The following is a 21,890-nucleotide window of genomic DNA, read 5'->3' on the forward strand; positions in this document are numbered from 1 at the left end:
CTTGTTGTTTATGATGCAGATTAACTTTAAAATGTGTGTGTATTATGCTATAGGATGGCAGTACTGTGTATAGTCATTGAAATAAGATAAGATTTTTTTCAACTGTGTTGACCTCATCAGCTAAAAAGGGTCATAAACATGGGTGCACTCTTGAAAAGGTTTTGCAGATGGGTACCAAGGAAGTCAGAGCTTAGGCATTTCAGTGTAAAAGTCAGTTCTGAACAGAGGAAGAGATCATCTGATGCAAGTAGGACTAAAAGGATTAGATGGATATGATATTTTAAAAAGGGGGGGAGGAAAAATGTGTTTATAAATAGGAATTAAGTCACAAGGCTAGGAAAACTGCAAAAGAGCCTATTACTGAGGAGTGCCTTGTATGGCATTTCTGTCTGAAGGTCTTAAAACACTTGAACCAAGATAAATACCACAACAACCTTATGCAATTAGTAAAGATGATCTTGATTTTTACATGTGAAGAAACCAAAGCACTGAGGTGCTGTTACCAGGGAGAAATTGGGCAAGAAATGAAGGCTCTGTTTTCCTTCCTGTGATTTTTGTAGGAAGCACATAGCTATTTCTCCAGTTCTATCTCTCTACCAGTCTTAAACAACACCTTTCTATCCAGCCTTTGTTATGTAGCAGCAATTGAGTATGCTCCTAGGATATTTTTGTATGTGTGTCTTGGTTTCCTGGTTAATAATGCAGATGCAGTGTCATTGTTGTCTGTTCTTCAGCACTCTGCTAAAACTCCATCACAAATGTATGTAGGTGATACCTGAGTAAATCTCAGTGACGTCATGTTATGTGCAACAGCCTTTTCATACTTATTTGTCTTGCTGTCAATTGCTCTTGAGTCTTTCTTTAGGAATTGTGTTTCAATAGATGCTTGATAGTGGATCAAATGAGTAAGAGTGTACTGGGCTTTTTTTACATACTGTATTATAAAGCTCCATATTCCAGTATTTGTGCTCAGGAGATACAAGTATATAAATATATATATATTTATATATATATAATTATATATATAAAGACATGACATTCTCTTTTTTTTCCTATTATTCTGTTACTGTATTGTCTAAGTAATAGTATAAAAACATGCAGAATATCTGTTTCAGTTCTTGACAATGAAAAGCTTTTTCCACTAGTTTTTATTGGCTCTTGAGTTAAAACCTCTGTGTGTGCATTTACAATCTGACAAATGCTTTGCCTCCCTGTGTTTATAGAAATATCTGAGTTTTTGTGTGTATTCTTATTTTGCTTTCTCTCCTTTCATCTAGAAGTCTAAAAAAAGTGGAACAATTAGTAAAATAAGCGGAGGTAAGTCATGTACAGTCTGTGTTTGTTTTCACTTGTGGCTGCCTTTTTAGTGTAAATAAAGTATGGTTATGCTTTGAAAAGTGACTGTGTGAACAGTGCCTAAATGCTCAATAGCATTGTTAGTTAATTGCTGATTCCAAAGTATTTCATCTTTTTTTTTTTCTTTGCTTATGTAGTCTCATCAAACAGAAGTTTCTTGATCTTTGTGCTTGCAATTCTTATAGTTAACCAATTTTCTGAAAATGTGTGCTTGCACTTTGAAGCTGGTGCATTGCTTTTTGTGGTCCATAATATGTTGAAATCAAATTTCATGACACTTAGTAGCTGTTTTAAAGAATGAAAAAATTATTAAAAAAATAATATGAAACTGAATTTTACGATTCTGCTAGGCTCTTGTGGTACTTGCAGTAAGTAGTGTTACTTACTGTAAATTACTTGTAACAACTTGTAATAACTTTGTAATATCTAGAAGAAAGTATTTAATTTTTTTATATATATCTAATAATTTTTTACTGGACGTGAGATAAATTATGAGAAAAAAAATCTGCAAGCTTCTGCCTTTTCTGAAAAAAAGGCTGATGTCCAGCAAAAAAGTATACAGACCTGAAATAAGGAATTGCAGTCTCTGCACTATAGCCTAGGTCTGCCTCTGCTTTACTACAGCAGCTCAGTTCTTAAAGCAACTTGGACTCTTAATAGTACTTCTCATTCTTCTAAAACCTGAGCACTTGATTCTGCTTGTTCTTAAAGAGCTGCCTTAACCATGTCTTTGTTGTAGTAGTTTCTGAGTAGTTGCGTGCTGGTTCTGACATCAAAGCTGAACACAGAGATTTGGCGTGCTTTTAGTGGAGCTGCTAACAGAACTGTGAATGGTGCTGAGAAGATCTGGTTTTCGTTGGCTTTTTTGAACTTGGTTGCAAGCTATGGCCCTGACACAGATAACCACTTCCGTGGAAAATAACAAAGTGCCTTGTCCCATTTATGTCCCATTTTGCCATTGAAAGTTCAGGACCTGTCAATGGAAGCTTTATTGCTCTGTTTCCCTGTTAACCCAACCTTTCCTGGTGCCATAAACCGTTTCCTCTTTGTGTTCTTTCATTTCTTTCTGTGCAATCTTATAGACAGGTGTTGGTTGCTGCTTTTATTGCTCCCAGCAGGCCTGCTGTGTCTCAGTTCATAAAACACCCAGGGAGGCACTGACAGACTCCTTTTCTTGGCTTTTGAGAGGACAGGGTTTTCATCAGTTTCAGTATGATCTCATTACTTAAGAAGGTTATAGTTAGGAATGTTACAATCTAGAATCGTGGAATCAGAATGGTTTGGATTGGAAAGGACCTTGAAGGCCATCCAGTTCCAACCCCCCTGCCATGGGCAGGGACACCTTCCACTAGACCAGGTTGCCCCATCCAGCTTGGTCTTGAGCACTGCCAGGGTTGGAGCATTCACAACTTCTCTGGGCAACCCGTTCCATTCCTTCACCACCCTCACAGTGAAGAACTTCTTCCTAATACCCACTCTAAATCTACCCTCTTTCATTTTAAAACTGTCCCCCCCATCCTATTGCTACATGCACTTGTAAAAAGTCCCTCTCCATAATTCTCAAAGGCCCTCTTCAGGTACTGGAAGCTGCTCTTAAGGTCTCCTGGAGCCTTCTCAAGACAATGATGTCATGTGGGACAGTGTCAAAATTTTTTGCACAAGTCCAGGTAGATGTGACTTAGAATTATAGAATGGTTTGGATTGGAAGGGATCATATAGTTCCACCCCCCCTGCTTATGCCACTGGCTTGTCATCTTTGTGGAAAGTTACCTTGCTTAATGGCTCCACAGGCAGCATCACATCAGTCCCCAGCTGGTAGGCTACATTACTGACCAGCAATATTTTCAGGTTTTAGAATATTTGAATAATAAAAGCAAGTCTTCCCTTGAAGTGAGGCACTGGCTATTTCAGGGTAGTGTGCAATGATTTTGCTTTGTTTGGAAACTCAATGAAATACTAAGCTTGGGAGTGCAAGTTCTCTAGGTTCATCTGCAGTCTGTTGAGAGGGGCACTTCCAGAGGGCTGCTGGGATCCAAGAGAGGTTGAGTCATTCCTTCACCACAGGAGTATCTACTAGCTTTTGGCTGTCGGTTAAGGGGGTATTTGATTAGGGGGTTTTCTGTTCTTTTTTTTTCAAAGAGTGTGTTAAGTAAGAGAAGAATGAAGTAGTCTTGAGGATTTGTTTTCTTTGATTCTTGCAAATACGGTGATGTTACACTTCTTCTGATCTGCAAATACCTGCAATATTCTGAAAGGATCAAAAGCACTTTTTGCAGTTACACCCTTTTAACATCCTGCCTGGCCTAGTTCTGCATTTCATCTAGGCTCTCTAGGAATTCATGAGGGAAGTTTGGGAGGAAAGGTGAGAACGACATGCATGGTTTAAATAAGTTTTTTTTCTTCAGTATCAGAAGAAATGTGTAGGTGATGAACCTCTTTTTTTAAGTAAGCATTAGGACACATCATGAGCTCTGAAGTGGTAAACAACGTACTTTGTGTATTACAAAAGTATGAATGGGTGTGCAGTTGATGGGGATAAAATTGGATACTATTATTTCAAATTTCAAGAAGTAAACAAGTGTACTAAAATTGTAGTGTGTTTGGATTTGATTTTAAAGGGTTTTTTGGATGTTATTAAGTTTACTAAAATTCAGGAAATAGAAATACTGGAAATATTCGAACTGTGTTCATAGGGAGTTTTTGAATTTAGGATGACTTTCAGTTCTCATGTAGCAGACCATAAACAGAAATCAGTCATTACAATGCTTATACATGATAAATAACTATGCACACAAAGATATGATTGTGTGTCTGTATATGTCTGTCTATATATATGCATACACTGCCTTTAATCCAGAAGGATCCCCGTAACTTTATATAAACACGAATTATTATTCCTAGAGTGAAAAGACTTGGCTTTACTTTTAACTGTGGAAGCTTTATACTAGGCTGTAATGATCTGCTCAAAGTACAAGAGCTAAAAGATTCTGATCTAGAGTTTCAGGTTGATTTTATGGTTGGCATAAAAGGAGGGGAAGGCCTACAGAATATTCAAATGGCCTAATTTTTCTAAACTCACATTGGAAGCTGAGTTTTCTGACCTGTGCAGTAGTCTGGTTTGTAACTTTAATCATCAGTGCTTCTGCAGTTTAGGTTTTGTCTCAATAAATATTGAGGCTTTTTGTCCTTCTCACTGGGTTTTCATTGTACAAATATTCCATTTAGCCTTAAACAAATGAATTTTATTTATATTTTATTTATTTTTTTTAATGTGAACTTGTAGTATTTTTCCATTTGAGATTTTTGAAGACTTTCCAGATGTATAAGTGTCTTAGGGAAGCAAAATAGAAAAGAAGACAAGAAGAGAAATAAAATACCTGCATATCAGTAGGTCTCTTAGATATTAATCCTCCAAAAGACTCCATTCTTTGTCTTGCTTGATTGACTACTTCTCAACTTGAGAAATAATTTAGGTGTTTAAAATTATGCCTATTTTCTGTTGACATCTTAATACAGTGAATATTTCTTTTTATGAACTATTTTAAAGTGCCTATAGCAGAGGAAACTATTTCCACTGGATTAAAGCAGTAACACCAAAGTAAGTGTTAGATTACTTCTAGGAAGTATTCTACTGTGGGATATCACAGCTGTTGTTTAATGTACCATAAATGAAACTGAGTGTAATTCAGATGCTTGCATTCTGTTAAATGTACTGATACTAAACCAGTAATTAGATAGAGCAATGTAGCTTTTGCTTTTTATCTCTGGGGAGATTTGCAGTGTTCTGTGTTTAGATTTAGCCCTTTGACTTATGCATCAATGAAGTGTAGTATTAATTTTTGCCTTAATTTTAGTTTTCACACAGGAAATCTAGTAAACAGCCTGCTATTCAGAAGTTTATATTGTGCATGGGTGTTTTTAAGCAGTTTGGTGGGTCAGAGCATGAAGGACTACTGCGTAGGAAAAATGTGAAATCAAAGCTGATAGCTATGTCAGTGCTTATGCCATCTCCGCAACTTTATCACCAGAAATCTCACACAATTTGACATGTTCAGTGTTTGTCTTGGTGACTAAGCAAGGGGAAAAGACTTTTGAGTAAAAAATAGAAAAAACATTTTATCTGCAGCTTCGAGCTGTCATCAGTCTAAATTAGCAAGTAACTGTTCAGAGGAACAAAAAAAATGTAATCAATCCTCAGGTTTTGGACATGGTAATATTCTCATAATCTTGGCAAGGATACTTGTGGTTAAAGCTCAGTTTGTTGCCACTGTTTTTCTTGTGATCCTGCTTCATGTGCTCAGTTTTACTTTTTTCCTTGAGACTTTTTTTTCTGAGTTTTACTCTTTTTCCTTTTCACATTTGTTTTCCATCTTTGTTCTACTGTTCTTCACTCATTCTACTGCACTTGCCAAGTTTGCATTAATATAGACGTTAGCATCTTGATGTGACACTAGGATCTTTTAGGTTGACTTCATCTATAATGCAACAATATACTTTTTAAATATTGCATGATGTAAAACTTGAATCTGTACTGTACTGAAACTGCAGATTTAAAGTGTTGAAATAATCTGCTGCCTGATGAGAAGCTTCATGTGCTTCCTCTAAGGTCCTCTGCCTTTGTGATGTTTGTCTTCACAGACATTGCTTGTAGGAAAATCTGGCAGCTTTCAGTCAGCCATGACTCTAGCTCTTTACTGAGATCTCATGATGGGCTGTCTTCAATTTGACATCTCCTGTATCTCACTGACAGTTTGGTTTCAATGAAATACCAGAAGGTGTTCTTAGGAAGCTCTCCTAGAGGTTTTATATCTTTATCTTTCCTTTCATGTTTCATAATATTGCTAAGGATGGTGGTCTCAAAGTATTGCTCTTCTGAAGTTTGACTCCTGCATCTTTTTTGTTACCTGTATATATTTTTTTGGTATGCACTTCATTCCTTCTCCACGTTTTTTGACATTCTGAACAGATTCCATGTGACTTTAATTTCTTTCCTTTTGATACTTACTTGTCTTGGAGTGATGTCATCTATAGGCATTAGCTGAACAGCCTTTTCTGTGCTGTCTCCTTGCTGAATTAATGAGAATCTGTTATTCCTTATGCCTGATATGACTGTCACCTCGAGTGACAGACTTAAATGCAGTTCTCCATCCTCCTGTTCTCTACTTATCTCCTTGAACAGTGGACAGCAGCATTGCTAACTTTTTTGTTCCTTATACAGTAATTGGTTGGTCATTGACTTGGACCTCTTCAATTATAGGCTGAGTTTTCTTGTCTGCACACTTTCTACATAGTATCTGTAAAATTCAACCTTTTCTGGCCAAACAGAAACTGCAATATCATACAGTTCTTATTTTGTGCCTTGATTGGTGCTTACTTATGGTCTTGGGTGGGTTATACAGGAGAGGTCAGACTTGTCAAGAATTTTTGGAAGTGTCCTCTCCTCTTCCTTTCACCTTTTCATCCTCTGTTGTCCCCTGCTGTGTTCTGCTTCTGAGTGGGGTCATAATCTGCCTGTTTTTCTTAGCTTTCAGAGTGCTGAAGGATTATTTGGTCTATTACGATCAAGAAAATTTTGCTATTGGCTTCATCACCTGCTTGTATTTTTTAAAAAGCACTTTCTCTATCCATAAATATTTGCAAAGCTACTTCATTATTTTCTTTTAAATTTCTCATCATCTCCTGTCCCATTGAAAATTCTTAACTGTGGTGCCTTTAAACACTGTAAAAGCATGTGGGATGTTGGTGCTGTCCTATCAGATAAGAGTATTGCCTCATTCTTACGTGTGTGTCTCTCCATCTGATATTTGTTTCTGGGTAGGGTTTTAAGCTCTTTATCGAGGAAGCATCTTTTCTGTTTCATGTTTATGTCTTGCATGCTGAGGGATTGCTCTACCAATCGTAGACCTTGGTGGTCTACAATTAACAGCTTTTAACTCTGATAATAGGAGTACTGGTGATTTGGAAGAAAAGCAACTTCATGAATATGGCTATTAACTATGGGCATAAGATCTGCTGCAGATCTTCTAGTCATGTCGTGTTTTATATGTTAATCGTTAAAAGGACCATTTTGGATTTACTTCTGTGTTCAGTTATGCCTTTTTACTATTTCATTAAATGTTTGTATAACTAAAGAAGAGTTGCTATGTAATAGATTCCCCCCTCTGTATCTGGGTTCTCACTAGCTTTGGAGAAAAATGAAAAGTAACCTCTCCTGTCTTTAAATCTTCTTATTTTCTGGTTTGCAGAATTAAAAGAAATAGTATTTATCATCCAGAGTCAAAGTAATTCTTTCCATTCCAAGAGAGCAGAAGATCTGAAAAGAGATATTTTAAAACAGGCTGCAGATCTTGGAAAGGTATGTTTAGATAATACAGTTTGCACCTTGTTATGCATGCTTTTATTGCATTTTACTGAAAATATTGCTTTCTGTTGTGCCTTTTTTTTATTCCTTTTGTTAACTGTCTTCTGTGTGCTTGTAAGAAAACTATTTCAGTGGGTATTAACTGACTGTATGCTGATTTATCACTAAATAATTTTAATTTGAACTGTCGACCTTTTTTGTAACAGATTTTTTTGTTTTGATGGCATTTGATGAATACAATTTTCTGATATGACTGTAGTGTGCTTAAAAGAAAGATGCTTTCTTTATGAAATGAAAAACAGTAATTTAAGTAATGGAATAACTTTAGGTGAGTACTTCATTTTGTTAGAGCTGTTGAAACTTAAATGACTTTAAACTGTCAAGAGGGAAGATTAGGGTTAGACATGAGGGAAAAATTATTCCTTGTAAGGGTGGTGGGACACTGGAAGAGGTTTCACGGAGAATTTGTGGCTGCCCCATCTCTGGAAGTGTTCAAGGCCAGGTTGGAGCAACCTGCTCTAGTGGAATGTGTCCCTGCCAGTGGCAGGGGTTTTGAACTGGATGAGCTTTAAGTTCCCTTCCAACCCAAACCATTTTAGGATTCTGTGTGTGATTCTATGAATATGCTGCAATGTAGGTTTTGTCAGAATTTCACTGCACAGCTGTAGCACTGTGGCAATGGAAGAGCATGTGTGTGGACGTGATCAGGGGACTGAAGCACCTCCCATATGAAGATAGCCTGAGAGAGTTGGGGCTGTTCAGCCTGGAGAAGAGAAGGCTGCGTGGAGACCTCATAGCAGCCTTCCAGTATCTGAAGGGGGGCCTATAGGGATGCTGGGGATGGACTCTTCATTAGGGACTGTAGTGGTAGGACAAGGGTTAATGGGTTGAATCTTAAACAGGAGAATTTTAGATTGAATATAAGGAAGAAATTCTTTACTGTGAGGGTGGTGAGGCACTGGAATGGGTTGTCCAAAGAAGTTGTGAATGCTCTATCCCTGGTGGTGTTCAAGACCAGGTTGGACAGATCCTTGGGAAAGATGGCTAGTGTGAGGTGTCCCTGCCCATGGCAGGGGGGTTGGAACTTGATGATCTTAAGGTCCTTTCCAACCCTAACTATGCTATGATTCTATGACATTGAAATCCTAACACAGGATTCCCTACATCCTACAGCAGTGGTCTTTTCACTCCTTACTTGTTTATATCTGTACTGGCTCCTTCCCTGGTTCGGTACCTTCCCTGACTACTCGTTCCTCTGCCATCCCCATTGCAGACTGCGCACTCCGCGTCTCATGTGCTGGGTGGGCCACGCTAGCCTGCTAGCTGCTTGGAGTTATGCAAGTCTGATTTTGACTTAACATTAACATAAACATGAAGCTTTATCCTAGAGAGAGAAGATTATAAAGAGGCTTAGATTGAAAGTCATAATTGAAAGTTACATGTATGTAAGCAATGTTTTATTTTTCTTTGTCTTTAATAATAAGAAAAAAGTAAGAGGGGCGTACATCCCCTGATACGAAATAGCTTGCTGTGAGGTTATTGGACCCATTTTTCAATTCCAGATTCTTTCTTGCAAAGTAAGAGGTCTGATTCAGATTGACTTATATATCTTGGTCTTGGAATGCCTAAGTCAGATTCCTGGATGTTTTAGGCTGCATTTATCCAAGCTTGTCAAACCTTTTGTAATTAAATCCATTCTAAATGCAATTTTTAATCCTTTAATGAAATCAGTCATGTGAACAGCCTTTGTTCTGTGGAGTTCTGCTCTGAATTTCAGAGTCATCTTTGGGATTGAGACAAGTGTTCAGATACAATGTTCGCAGAGAGGATTATGACTTCAGTTGTTAAAAACAAAAATTTTAGTTGAGTGCTCTAATTGGTGTTGCAGAATGTGAATTATGAAAAGATCAGTAAGTGGAAGTATAAATAGTTCCAGTGAGGCAGGAGTATAGGCATATTTTATGGGAGAGGGGTAAAATCTTTTTTGTAATTGAAGAGTTGTACCTGTGAGTACTTCTGCCTTGAGCAAACTGAATTTGGCTTTTAAAAAACCTGAATGCTGAAATGGTGATGCTTTTCCAATATCAAAAGGTACCTGTTGAACAATATTCAAAGAAGCAGTGATGGAAGTACAGCACACCAAAAATCTCATACGTAGAATCTGGGAACAGGGAAAAGTCATCAATGTACAGGAAAAAAATGAGCGTAGCCAGCATGTACTTAGTATGTCTTATGTCAACACGCAGTTCCACTGTTGGCCACTGTGAGGTATGACCCAGTAGTACTGGTTATGGAGAAGGGACACAAGATCTCTGAAATCCTGCACATCAACATTAGAAATTCATATGGAATACATATGGAATTATTACTTTCAGACAAAGGAAGTTAAGTCTTTATGTTTTAAAGGACAACTGTTGTATAGAAGCTAAGGACTGGATCAACTGAATCATCAGGTTCACTTGCTTGTTGTTACAGGACCAAACAATAGATGTTTATAGCAAATTAGTGCTACTCATTATCGAGTTAAAAACTAAACCTAAAACCAACCAACAAACCAAGAATGTAATAATAAGATGTTAAGACTGATATCATGGAGTACTGGAAAATTAAATGAGCATCACATACTTCCATATGAAAAATAGATGATGTGAAATGTGACCTCTGTTTTATGGAAGTGTAATTATAATTTCCAGTATTGTTACTATTAGGCTTACTTTGTTTTGAATAAAATTCCGTATTTTGTATCATCTCCACAGATTTAAACTATATATAAAGGGTATATTGCTCTTTTGTAAGTTCAAGGACTGTTACTGTAGTGACTATTAATACTAGCTTAAAAGAAACAGAATCAAAAGTATGAACTGTACATAGAAAACCACTGTATTATGTTGCTTGAGTAAATATTTGCTTCAGATAACATATTCATTACTTTTTCTTAATATTGTTTCTTTATCAATCTCCCAGTTTCCAGTTTGACTGATGGTCGAGTTATAGGAGTGTCCTGTAGTTGTTAATTTAAGTGGCCACTGTATGAAGTTCACATTTCCCTTATCTATATTAACATCTGCATTTGTTTTCTGATGCGTTACTTATTCTACTTGCATACATTGCCTGATATCAGCATGTTCTTGGTAATTTTCTTTCCTTTGAGTTCATAGTTTGTCTTCATAATGCTTAATTTCTTTTGAGATTTGCATATGAAGATGCAGCTGCTTGCTTTTGGGGCCTCAATGTTTGGGTGCTCAACTTCTGAAATGCTTCTGAACTCTGATCTCTTGAAGGATGGTGTATCTTTAAGTTCTAAAAAACAAACCTTTTGAAAGCATTTCAGGAAAAATGTGCAAAATTAGTATTTAGTTTTGAAAATGTATTTCAGGGTGGTAGTCTTGAATCTCTTTGAGGTTATCTTGCAGGACTTTACAGTTTTTACTGACTTCTTATCTTTGCTTTCCTTCAGCCATTTTCTTGGCTTTCTGACTTGTTTGATCTCTGACTTTCTGATATGCCCTTACTTCTCATTCTGCAAAGGTACCAGAATCCTTTTGACAATTACTAGGCTTTATTATTAGCAAAATTGATGTCTAGCCCATTAACTGTTGAACCTGTAAGTCACCTATGGTGTAATGCTAGAAGGTGAGTAAGATCATCTTCCTGTAATAGATACTCAGTAGATTTGAAGGAATGTGTAGAAGTTGGCTAATTCAGCACTAATGAGATCTTTTAAATGCTTTAGCAGTGATGAATAGGCTCCTCTCGGCCCTATCTGACACATCGTACACTGCTGTTATATAGCTGCTTTCGCCTAGTCAAATGTGGTAATTGCATTGACTTTTTAATGGAGATAATGGGACCTGTCACCTCACAGAGATGGCTTCTCATGTCAGGGCAAAATATATACATGATATTGGGAAGTTTAAAGTGCTTAGGCAGAGGTGCCCCTCTCAGCCTCTTTTGCGGCAATCTCTGCATACATAATAGGATCTGAACAAAACCATTTCACTAAGGTATGTTTTTATTAGAATAGTATAAGAAATTGATCTGAAGTTTCCTCTTCCGTGGTGGCTGCTGTGTGTTATGTTAAAATTCCTCAGTCATCTTTGAATAGAGTGCCATATTCACTGCTCTCATCTATACGTGAGACTAGAATTTCTAAATCATCAGTTTTAAACCCTTAAAATAACCTGTTGACATTTTAATATGTTCTTGTAAATTCTCCTGGTCATTTATGCTAGTATTTCAAATACATCTACTGAATATCTTATTTGTGGAAGTTTGCTTTCTCCTTTTCTCTCCTTCTTCCTTCTCTTCTTCCTTTTTTCTTCCTTAGTTAGAAAACTTACTTTAAATTTACTTGATAAGAGACTGTTGGGGGAAAGGGATCTGCTGCCCCATCTGTCACATTAAGTTAGCTAGGGAGCTGACTGCTTCAAACTTGGTGTCAGTGAAAGACACTTGTGATTTATTTGTCTGTTAATATGAAAATCTACTAAAAGATGGGAATACTTAAAACTTTCTGTGAGGCTAAGAATTTTTGTGGATAATTGCAATAAATTGAAAGATAATGAGCTTATGTTGTTTCCATAGACTAAAGGAAGAGAAGAGCAAAAGACAGATAAACCATTGTCCGTGTGAGTGTATGACACATAGAATTTGGAAACCGTCCAGCCTTAGAATAGACTCTATAGATTTTGAAAAGACAGTTTGCTAATAATACAGGAATCAACAGAGCCCCATAAATAGCTAAATTTCATTGTTTGAAATCATGTAATAAAATCACAGACTGATTTGGGTTGCAAGGGACCTTAAAGATCATCTAGTTCTAAACCCCTGCCACACCTTCCACTAGACCAGGTTGCTCAAAGAGCCGTCCTACCTGGCCTTGAACACTGCCAGAGATGGGACATCCACAACTTCTTTGGGCAACCTGTTCCAGTGCCTCATCATCCTCATAGTAAAGAACTTCTTCCTTATATCTAATCTAAATCTGCCCTCTTCTAGTTTAAAGCTGTAAATTTGTTGTGTTTAGTTTTCATTGAGACAGATTTTGCTTTTAAGTAAAAACTCACTTTACACACTGGTATTACCATCCACAATACTAAAATCCTATCTTAAACACATTCTAAATAAAGAATCTTACTCAAATCGGTTTGCAACATAATTATTATGGCTCACCACCGGTGCTTACTTTCATGAATAATAGCTGTGTACTGCATACCACGTGTCTGTCTTTTGTATGTTGCTTTTTTTTAGAATTCTTATAAACTGAGCTGTGAGGACAGTATTTCTCACTGCTTTTTATCCACACAAGTGATAAGCAAGCAAATGGCACTACTGCAATATATTGTTGTCATTCTAGACTACTGTCTCATTATATGTATCTCTGGTAGCATTTATTGTAATAAGCACTCAAAGCTTTTCCATATTCTTCCACATCTTTTTGTCTTGTTACAAAATATAACAATTGCAGGTTTTGGAGACAGAAATACATTGTAGTAGAAGGCTTTCTTTTGATGATAGAATAAGTTATTGTGTAAGGATTAATATTCCAGCTAACTGCCTAAAAAGTCACTTCTGATACAAACACTGTAACTCTTACCGGGCCATGAGTCGTTGGATCTAGCGTGCAGGCATGCAGGAGACAGGGCATTGGTTGTGCTTTCAAGTGTATTTTCTGTCAGCGAAGTTGTGTTTTGAGGATTTGAATGTAATGTACCATATGAAAAAGGAATAAAATTACTTCCTGTTCATTGAAACTCTGACAGTTCTTTTGCATCTGAAGTTATAGTCAAGAACACTTCAAATCACTTTCTTAAGCTTGAGTTATTCCCTCCATGTGATTTGATAAATGCTTCTATCTTTTCTTTAATGTAAGATTATTTGAGAACAGGCTTGCACACAGCATCTTGCTCTTGATTTATGAAAGCAGAGTACTGCGGTGGCCATTCCCTCAACCCTTTGAAACTGCATATAGTACATTAAGAAAACTGTTTTTTTCTAAAATGGTCTTAAAAAGTATTTAAATTATTTTAGTTAGATTAAATTTGACTTGTGTCGTATGTAAAGTGTTAGTATGTGCAAAAGCATATGGGCTCTGCAACTGTGGAAACAATTTCAAGATAAAATAACCTGTGTGTACAGTACAGGGTATGAATGCATTTTTAGGAGAGTTTATGAGATATACAGATGCAATGTGTAAGTTATTTATCACAATGTTGACTATCTAGCAACCCTTGGATAAGCTATACTGCACATGCCCTTTCATTCCCGAAAGCTTTTTTTCAGGTGCTTTTTGCCTTTCTTCTGCCCTAGTACTGAAGGTAGAATAAATAAAATGAATAGGTCAGACCAGTTCCACTAGGTTCAGAGTGAAAATGCATAAAATGAGAAAGAAGAAGCCACAGAGATCCTCTTGTATTTTTGAAGAGGCTATTTTAGTTGTACAGTGCTTGTTAAGCATCTCCTTTATTAAATCAGAATTGATGCATTTGTTAGAGATGTGTGGAAGGAAAGGGAATATGCAGGATGTGTTTTTTTCATGTTTTAGAGGAGGTTGGGTAGAGAAAGAAAGCAGGCGTATGAGAATTTCAAAAAGAAAGATACCTTGCAAGTATCAGATTAGCTGAAGAAAGAGCGCTTTTTCTTTATCATCACTCCTTTGATACGCACAAAGGAAAGAGTTGGATATTTTTGTTGAAGAGGAGATACCTGGGTGTATGGTACAGCTACTTAGATTATGTCATTTACTTCATACTTTTTTGCATGTGCTGATGTTACTGGTATCTAATACAACTTCAGCCTTTATTGTGATACAGACGTTCAATGTATTATGGTTAACTACTGTTATCTCTGTCAGGCTCCTGTTGTACATGACGTAGCCACATACAAATACGGCATAACTGCAGTGTTTGTATGCTTGTAAAAACAAATGTTCTTGTAAAGACAGAAGTTTATGCTTTTGTCTTCCTGTCTGCAATCTTGTAAACAAATGTATTTTTATGTTTTTACTATGAAGTGGGTACATTTTATTGAAATACCAGATGCTGAGCATACTGTTACTTAAGATTTGCCACTTCCACTAAAATCTTCTGGATGCCTTTGGTTTTACAGTAAATTGAAACTAACCAGAAACATACTTGATAGATTGCTTGAACTAGAACCATAAAGCAGAATTGATAACATTTTAGATGCAGGTGAATATCCTGTTCCAAGTTAGAGTTTTGGAATTGTTTCTTTTCAGTGTGGATCATTCATAAAGCATAAGTAATTTTTGAACCAGTAAATTGTTATTTTTTGGTAGGGTTAATGCACTTCTCAGAGACAGTTACTGTTTAGAGCAGTAGAAAGGTTTTCTTTAGTCTCTCCCACATTTAACATGTATTATAAATTATGCAGTTTGGTTTATTAGTGGGCCATGTTAAAAGGGTGTTTTCTTAACTACCCCAGAATGATAGCTTGCCTGCTAGACATCAGGATCTGCCACATCAGGGAGATTTCAAATAAAAAAAGAGCACAGAAGTGTATGAAAAGCTTTTTACTCTGTAGGAAGTTTCTTTGATTTTTAAGGAAGAAAAAATGCTAACTCCTCATTTTGATTTTTGCGTGAACCCATGGGGTTTTGTCATGATGTTACTGTGACAGGTCAAAGCTGAGTTCAGCAAAGTAAAGAGTATTGGAACTCTCACACAAGCTCTGTGTAATGTGATTGTCCAGTGGAAGCTTCTGTAGAATACCCTACATTATTTGTAAGGTTTTCTTTACAGTATGAGATTTTATGATATGGAGAAGAAATGAGTATGCTGTATTGCCTAATTGTTTACAGGGACCTATACAAAACATTTAACTTGAAGTGTATTGGCTTTATATCTAATAGAGAATTAAGGAATCATGAGTTGGAAGAAGCACTTTCCCTAAACTGCAGGCCACCATTGTTTCATCTCATCCAAAGTCACCTCCTCTGCAGGGATGCTTGCTGGTAAAAAAACAATGAAGAACTAAGTAATCATTCCAGAATACATTTTTTAGATTAGCTGATGTTTAGGGGAAAAAAGAGTACATACAATTCAAGTTTAATGGGAATATTTTCATTTTTCTTAAAGGAATTACCTACAGTTCTGCTTATTCATCAGATGAACGGGCATGAAGGTGCATGGACAATATTACCCTTAATGAGAGAGTAAGTCTAGCAAATGCCAGTTATTATCAGGTTTTTGCAACCAAGAAAATAAATATTAATTACTCAGACCTGTTTTTTTCATAAGCAAAGTTTTTGAATGAGAGTTGAAATCTTTTCATTTGCTTACCCCTGTTTTGGTTTTCCAAAGCAATTTTCTGTTAAATTTCATTAAATCATAGGAAGTTATTGTAAATGAAAGAACAAAAATAATATAATGTAACTGAACAACTACCTTCAAATCATTGTGGGTTTTAAAATTATTAGGGAAGTAAACTAGTCAAAAGAAATACCATTTTTTAAATATTTATTTTCCTGTATGGTCCCCAGTTCTCACAGAGTGCGGTGTGAGGTATTTCGGAACATTTGACCTTTCCGATTGCATGGCTGAATGATGTGAATAAATATTTTTTCATTTAAAAATAGATAATAATACCTACTTGGTGATTCTCTCTTTTACTGCTTGCAGTATTTTTAAGAGGTGGTATTGCCTCTGTAGTGAAAAGGTGTAGGTTTCAACATCTAAAAAGAAGCTTATATGGCCAGTTTTCATCTTAGTACAGGCAGAGAAGACAGATAATCTCAAATATCTTTTCTTAGTTTATGCAGGTGACTCCAAGGAAAACGTGCTCCATTTACATGGTAGTGTGTAGTAAACTGACAGGAAACAATGATTCTTGTTTCAGAAAGTTCTTAAGCTCCACAGTGCTGAAGGCTATCCTTTGCCTAAAACTTGCATTTGAATTTATGCCAGAGGCTTTAGAACCTCTTGAGGTTTAATTTAGAGTTACTCAGAAGGTGTTTCTGGCTTTGTTTGAGGTTTTTGCATCAGAGTGGTTGCAGGATAGGATGCTTTTCCATCTACTTTTCGTTGCTTTTTGTGTGCTTAGAAACATTAAAGTAGTGCTTGTATGGTATCTTCGAGAAACATGTAAACTGTGAAAAGAGGGAAAAGGAGAATTAATGTAAATTGAAAAACTGAAAAGATTATGTTCCAACTATCAATCATCTTTGGTTTTCCTTCGAAACTCCTGTTTCAATGACCTAGTAGTTTGTCTTTCTGAATTATTTATGTCATAGTGACAGGATTTACACTTACAATTCTTACAAGCTAGCAAAACTCAGAAGCAAAAATATAAATGCTCATTTGTGTGAGAAAGCAGAAGAAATAGATTCAGGAATCAGAAGAGAAATCTTAAGTAGAGATTTCCATCTTGAGAGTTCTGGAATATGAAGTTCCTTGTGTCTACTGTTTTTCTTGCCACTTTTGGCAAAATGAAGACATGCAATAGCTTAGAAGTATGTTGCTGTTGTGAGACTTGTACTGTTTAGTTTTCTCAGTGGACAGAAGAAGAGGAAGGGAGATCAGCTCATTCTGCAGCAACTGATGATGCTCAGAATTGTGAATTAAGATGCATTCTTGTGTGAAAACTGCTTTCAGAGTGTGGCTTTCCTCAGTTCTGTAGTTGTCAGCATTTTTAAGGAGACCTCTGAAGAGTTATGACAGTTCTTAAGTTTTACTTCTTGGACTCATGTTAACTTGGATGAAACACTCTATTTCAGAATTTGTAATAATAAAACATCATCGGATGTTACGATACAGTACCCTTACTGTCTCCAGAAGGCCCACTACATTTCTTCTCAGTAACCATGTTCATTAAGCGGAGAAGAAATCCATTTTTTTTTTAAATTACTATCCTAAAACTGTTTTTTATGCGAGTACCTCCAATAACTCCTTGCAATCTGAACTCCAAAGTTGCGTGATACAAGGTCTGCATAAGACTCTCTTTAGGCCTTAAATACTTAGCCTTGAAAATTGCTCTGTTTGTCCAACAGTAGCTAGAGGGACAGATCATTCTTTTTGTAAACTTGTATCTGCTGTATTAGCAAGACGCAGTAATTGTTTTTGCCAGGGTCATTTGAGTGTTTTTTCCTTGCCCTTCACCCACCTGTTTTTATGTAAATCCAGATATTTCTCTCCTGAGTTCTAGCTGAGCAGAAAAGCCTGAGAGAGAAGCCTTCAGGCTTCACAGGGCACTGAATACTATATGTATATAAAAACGTGATGCTCTTTCTGTACTTGTTTGGCAAGTTTTAGAAGGAACAGCTAGGAATTGTCATTCCCAGCTGATCATATCTTGTTTGCTTGCCTGAATGGGAAAGAGTTGCCCAGATTTCAGTGTTGAGTACAAATGCCATCTCTCCAAACATCTCTCCTTCCTTCTTCCCCCAGCTCTTATTGCTGAGAATGATTTCAAATGGTATACCAGCTACTATAAAGAAAACTAACTCTATCGCAGTCAAAACCAGGCTGGAATAGGACTTGGAATCTTAGAATTGTTTAGGTTTGAAAAGTCCTTTAAGATCATAGAGTCCAACCATTAACCTAACACTGCCATGTCCTCTACTAAATCATGTCACTAAGGGCCACATGTACATGTCTTCTAAATACATCCAGGGACGGTGATTCCACTGCTTCCCTGGGCAGCCTTTTTCAGTGCTTGATAACTCTTTTGGTGAAGAATTTTTTCCTAATATCCACTAAACCTCCCCTGGTGCAGCTTGTGGCCATTTCTTCTTGTCTTATCACTTGTTAGGTGTGAGAGGAGACTGACCCCCAACTCACTACAGCCTCTTTTCAGGTAGTTATAGAGAGCGATAAAATCCCCCGCTGAGACTTCTCTAGACTAAATGCCCCCAGTTCCCTCAGCTGCTCCTCATCACACTTGTGCTCCAGGCTTCTGCAGCTTCACTGCCCTTCTCTGGATCCATTCCAGCACCTCAGTGTCTCTCTTGTAGTGAGTGAGGGCCCAGAACTGAACACAGGATTCAAGGTGCAGCCTCACCAGTGCCCAGTACAGGGGAATGATCACTGCCCTAGTGCCACTGGCTGCACTGTTGCTGGTACTTGTCCCAGATGAAAAAAAGGCTGATCTAGTTTAGCACCTGGCAATCACCTAGTCCTTCTAGTATGTAATTAGGAGACCTGCAGAGGAAGGTACCACATGTTCTAGCATAAGTATTTCTCAGTAGGTTTGGGTTTTTTGTTGTTTTGGGTTTTTTTTTTCAGGCATATACCATTCCCTAAAACATAAAGGATCCTATCACCCTGTTTTACTTATTTTTGCTGACTTACATTACTGCTGTTTATTTTCTTTTGGTTTTGAAAGTAGACAATGCTGGATGGGGAAAAATCTGTGATGTTCATAGGTGCTAATTTCTTATTCTTCTCAGATGATTTGTTTAATTAAATCAGTGTAAAAGCTAAGTAAAGGAAACTGGACAAGTTAAGATTGGTTTGTTTTTTCCATCAGGACATCATGAATTAGTAAGGCTTTGTTTTGTTAAATAGTGGCTAAAGCTGGGAGGAGTAGAGAAACAAGGAATGAGAATTTTCTGAAAGACTCAAGAATCCTATGTTGAAATTAATTAACTTTGAGGAAGGTAGGGGAGTAATTCTAAAGTAGTAGTAAAAGTTTCTGTTTCTGTGTAAATGAATAATTGATTGCAAAGTACTTATATTTAGGGAATATGGGTTGAATCTATCATCCTCTTCATAAACTAGCATATTAATAAAATGTTAATTTCTTTTGTTAGCTTCTCTGTTACCTATGGTAGGAACTCCTCATGGATTTTCTTCTGTGAAGAAGATACAAGAATACAAGTTGCAAAGCTGATAGAAACACTTGGAAGATTTGACAGCTCTAAGGTGAAATAGAATTTAGATATTTAACTTTCTTTTGAATGTATTTGAATTGATTTTTAGATGAAATGTGGAATTACTTGAAGCACAAAATTATCAATACAGAATTTTAGGATTTCTAGTTACTAAACAGTTTCTGTGAGCCAGGATTTTGTAAGACTGCCTGGGTGGCTCAGAGCTCCAAACATTGGAAAAGATGTATCCAAAAAACCTACAACACGGGGATAAATTTCTGTTGCTGAGTCTGAGAGTGAACAAAGTATTCTAACATGAGGCAGTATGAGCAGTATATCTAGCTGTTGAACTGTTAAAATAGAGCAAAGATTCCTGCTGTGGATAGCCTGAAAATCATACAGTGTCAGTAAAAAGATGAGTATAGAATGCTGTGTGGTCCACTCTCCACATTTTCCTGTCATCAAGTTCTCATTATTATGAGACAGAATGATGTTGAGTAACTGACTCTGTTTATGAACTGTCTTGTTAATAAGGCAGTGGTCTTTACCTGCTGGAAAAGGACGCCTAAAGACTCCCAGAACAAAAGACAAATGCACCAAGGAACAAAGTAAATTTGGCAATGCAACTGACGTGAAAGGTGTTAATGTGCAGAATTATCAGTGTTAAGAAAAAAAAAAATCACTTCTTTGCCTGGAATAGAAGAAGCCAAAACCTCTTGTGTGGAATATGATTTGCCTCTTTATTGTTACCCTGACTGAGTATTGAACTCTGTGTCAGGTCTCACTTTAGCATTTTTGCTTCTTTTGCAGGCACATGGCCTTGTGTTTTCTCATAACTCTTTTCTAAAATGGTAATGGTAACTCAGAGATCCTACACTGTTTACCACTGTTTTCAAAATGGCTGACTGAATATATGCAGGCCTTTGAAATATCTATTTCTGTTTCAGAAACACCTACTTTAGTGTTTTCAGCATAGAAACATGATTTTTTTTGTTTTAGATGCTGCTTTTATGCAGGTTTTAATCTCTTTGCATTGCATATGAATTCTGTTACAATAACAAATTATGTCCCAACCTGCATACATAGTTAATTGTCATCTTAGTGTAACAGCCCATAACTGATTCCCATAACTGATTCCCATAACAGCCCATATGAAGTAGTAGTTCATCCGTCAAAAAAATGAAGATGAGTTAGACCAGAATGGGTACATTCATTATTCATTTTAAAATGTCGTCAGTCTGCATAATAGAATTGTGGCATTCATTGATCACCATAAAAGTCTACAATGGGGCACGTGAATAGTTGATGAATCTGCAGCTTTTCGATCTGGATATATAGAGATTAGTAACAGAACTATTGAGACCGTTATGAATGTAATATTTTGAGTTAAAGCATGATAAGAGACTGTGGAGAAATATTTAGAGAATGACCTGCTTTGACAGCCAAGGACGTTATTGACTGCAGTAAAACTGAAGAACGGTGAGGAATGCCTGATTTACATAAAGACCTCAAGGCAAGCACTCAGGTGATGAATTATAGCTGAACATCAGGAAACACTTTTTTTTACCATGAGGTCAACCGAGCATTGTCCCAGCTTGCCCAAAGAGGTTTTACATTCTCCATCCTTGGAGATAACTCACAAGCCTTGTGGACATGGTCTGGGGCAGCCTTCTGAATAGGTGGCCCTGGCTGAACAGGCAAAGTTAGACCAGATGATTCCCAGAGGTCCCTTCCAACCTCAACCCCACTGTGATTCTATGTTTCAACAGCAGATGGATTCAGCCTGCACTTTCATAATGGAGGACAGCAGCAAGGTTAAACCAGATTGTATGTGCCACTCCCTGTCACCCTAACTGGATGATAGACTACAGCCACAAAGATACCCAGAATGAGTAAACCAAGCTGATGGTCAGCAATGACTTAGTAGCTGTTAATAACTAATGGGTATAAAAGATCTGTCTAAAGAACAGTTGGACTTTGAGAATCGTAAGAATTCGTGAGATGTTGTAGCAAGATGCAGTGAGGATTTGACAGGTGATATCTCCTGCCCCCTGCATCAGACACAAGTTTTGAACAAATGAATTCAGTGCACTGTCTTGGTATGTGTGAGTAAGTGAATACAAAAGAGAGTTGTAAAATCAGCTTGATGAGAAGTTAGGTAAAGTCACCTCTGCCCTCTCATGAGATCCGCATTGAGTTTTATTGCATCACGTTCCTTCAGCTATTAGTTCAAAGTTTTCTAAAGACTTTTGAGTGTTTGTATTGAAGGTAGGTGATCTTTGCCATTTTTGAAGCAGCGATCCAGTGCAATAAATCACATTCTTTTCTTTAATGCACATTTTTGTC

General features: G+C 36.9%; 1 protein-coding gene across 2 annotated transcripts in view; it reads left to right on the forward strand.

Annotated features, from left to right (window-relative positions):
- B3GLCT (beta 3-glucosyltransferase) overlaps nt 1-21,890 on the forward strand; it is a 51,918-nt gene that overhangs the window by 9,709 nt on the left and 20,319 nt on the right. For both annotated transcript variants that reach the window (XM_061374633.1, XM_061374632.1), the window contains exons 3-6: nt 1,278-1,317; nt 7,602-7,711; nt 15,814-15,890; nt 19,485-19,596. In XM_061374633.1, the coding sequence (XP_061230617.1) occupies nt 1,278-1,317; nt 7,602-7,711; nt 15,814-15,890; nt 19,485-19,596 (339 nt within the window). The remainder of the gene's footprint in view (nt 1-1,277; nt 1,318-7,601; nt 7,712-15,813; nt 15,891-19,484; nt 19,597-21,890) is intronic.

The sequence above is a fragment of the Neopsephotus bourkii genome, unplaced genomic scaffold (assembly GCF_033783945.1).
Source record: "Neopsephotus bourkii isolate Nb327-2 ecotype Australia unplaced genomic scaffold, CSIRO-AGI_Nbou_v1 NB_1638, whole genome shotgun sequence".
NCBI classification, from domain to species: Eukaryota; Metazoa; Chordata; class Aves; order Psittaciformes; family Psittacidae; genus Neopsephotus; species Neopsephotus bourkii.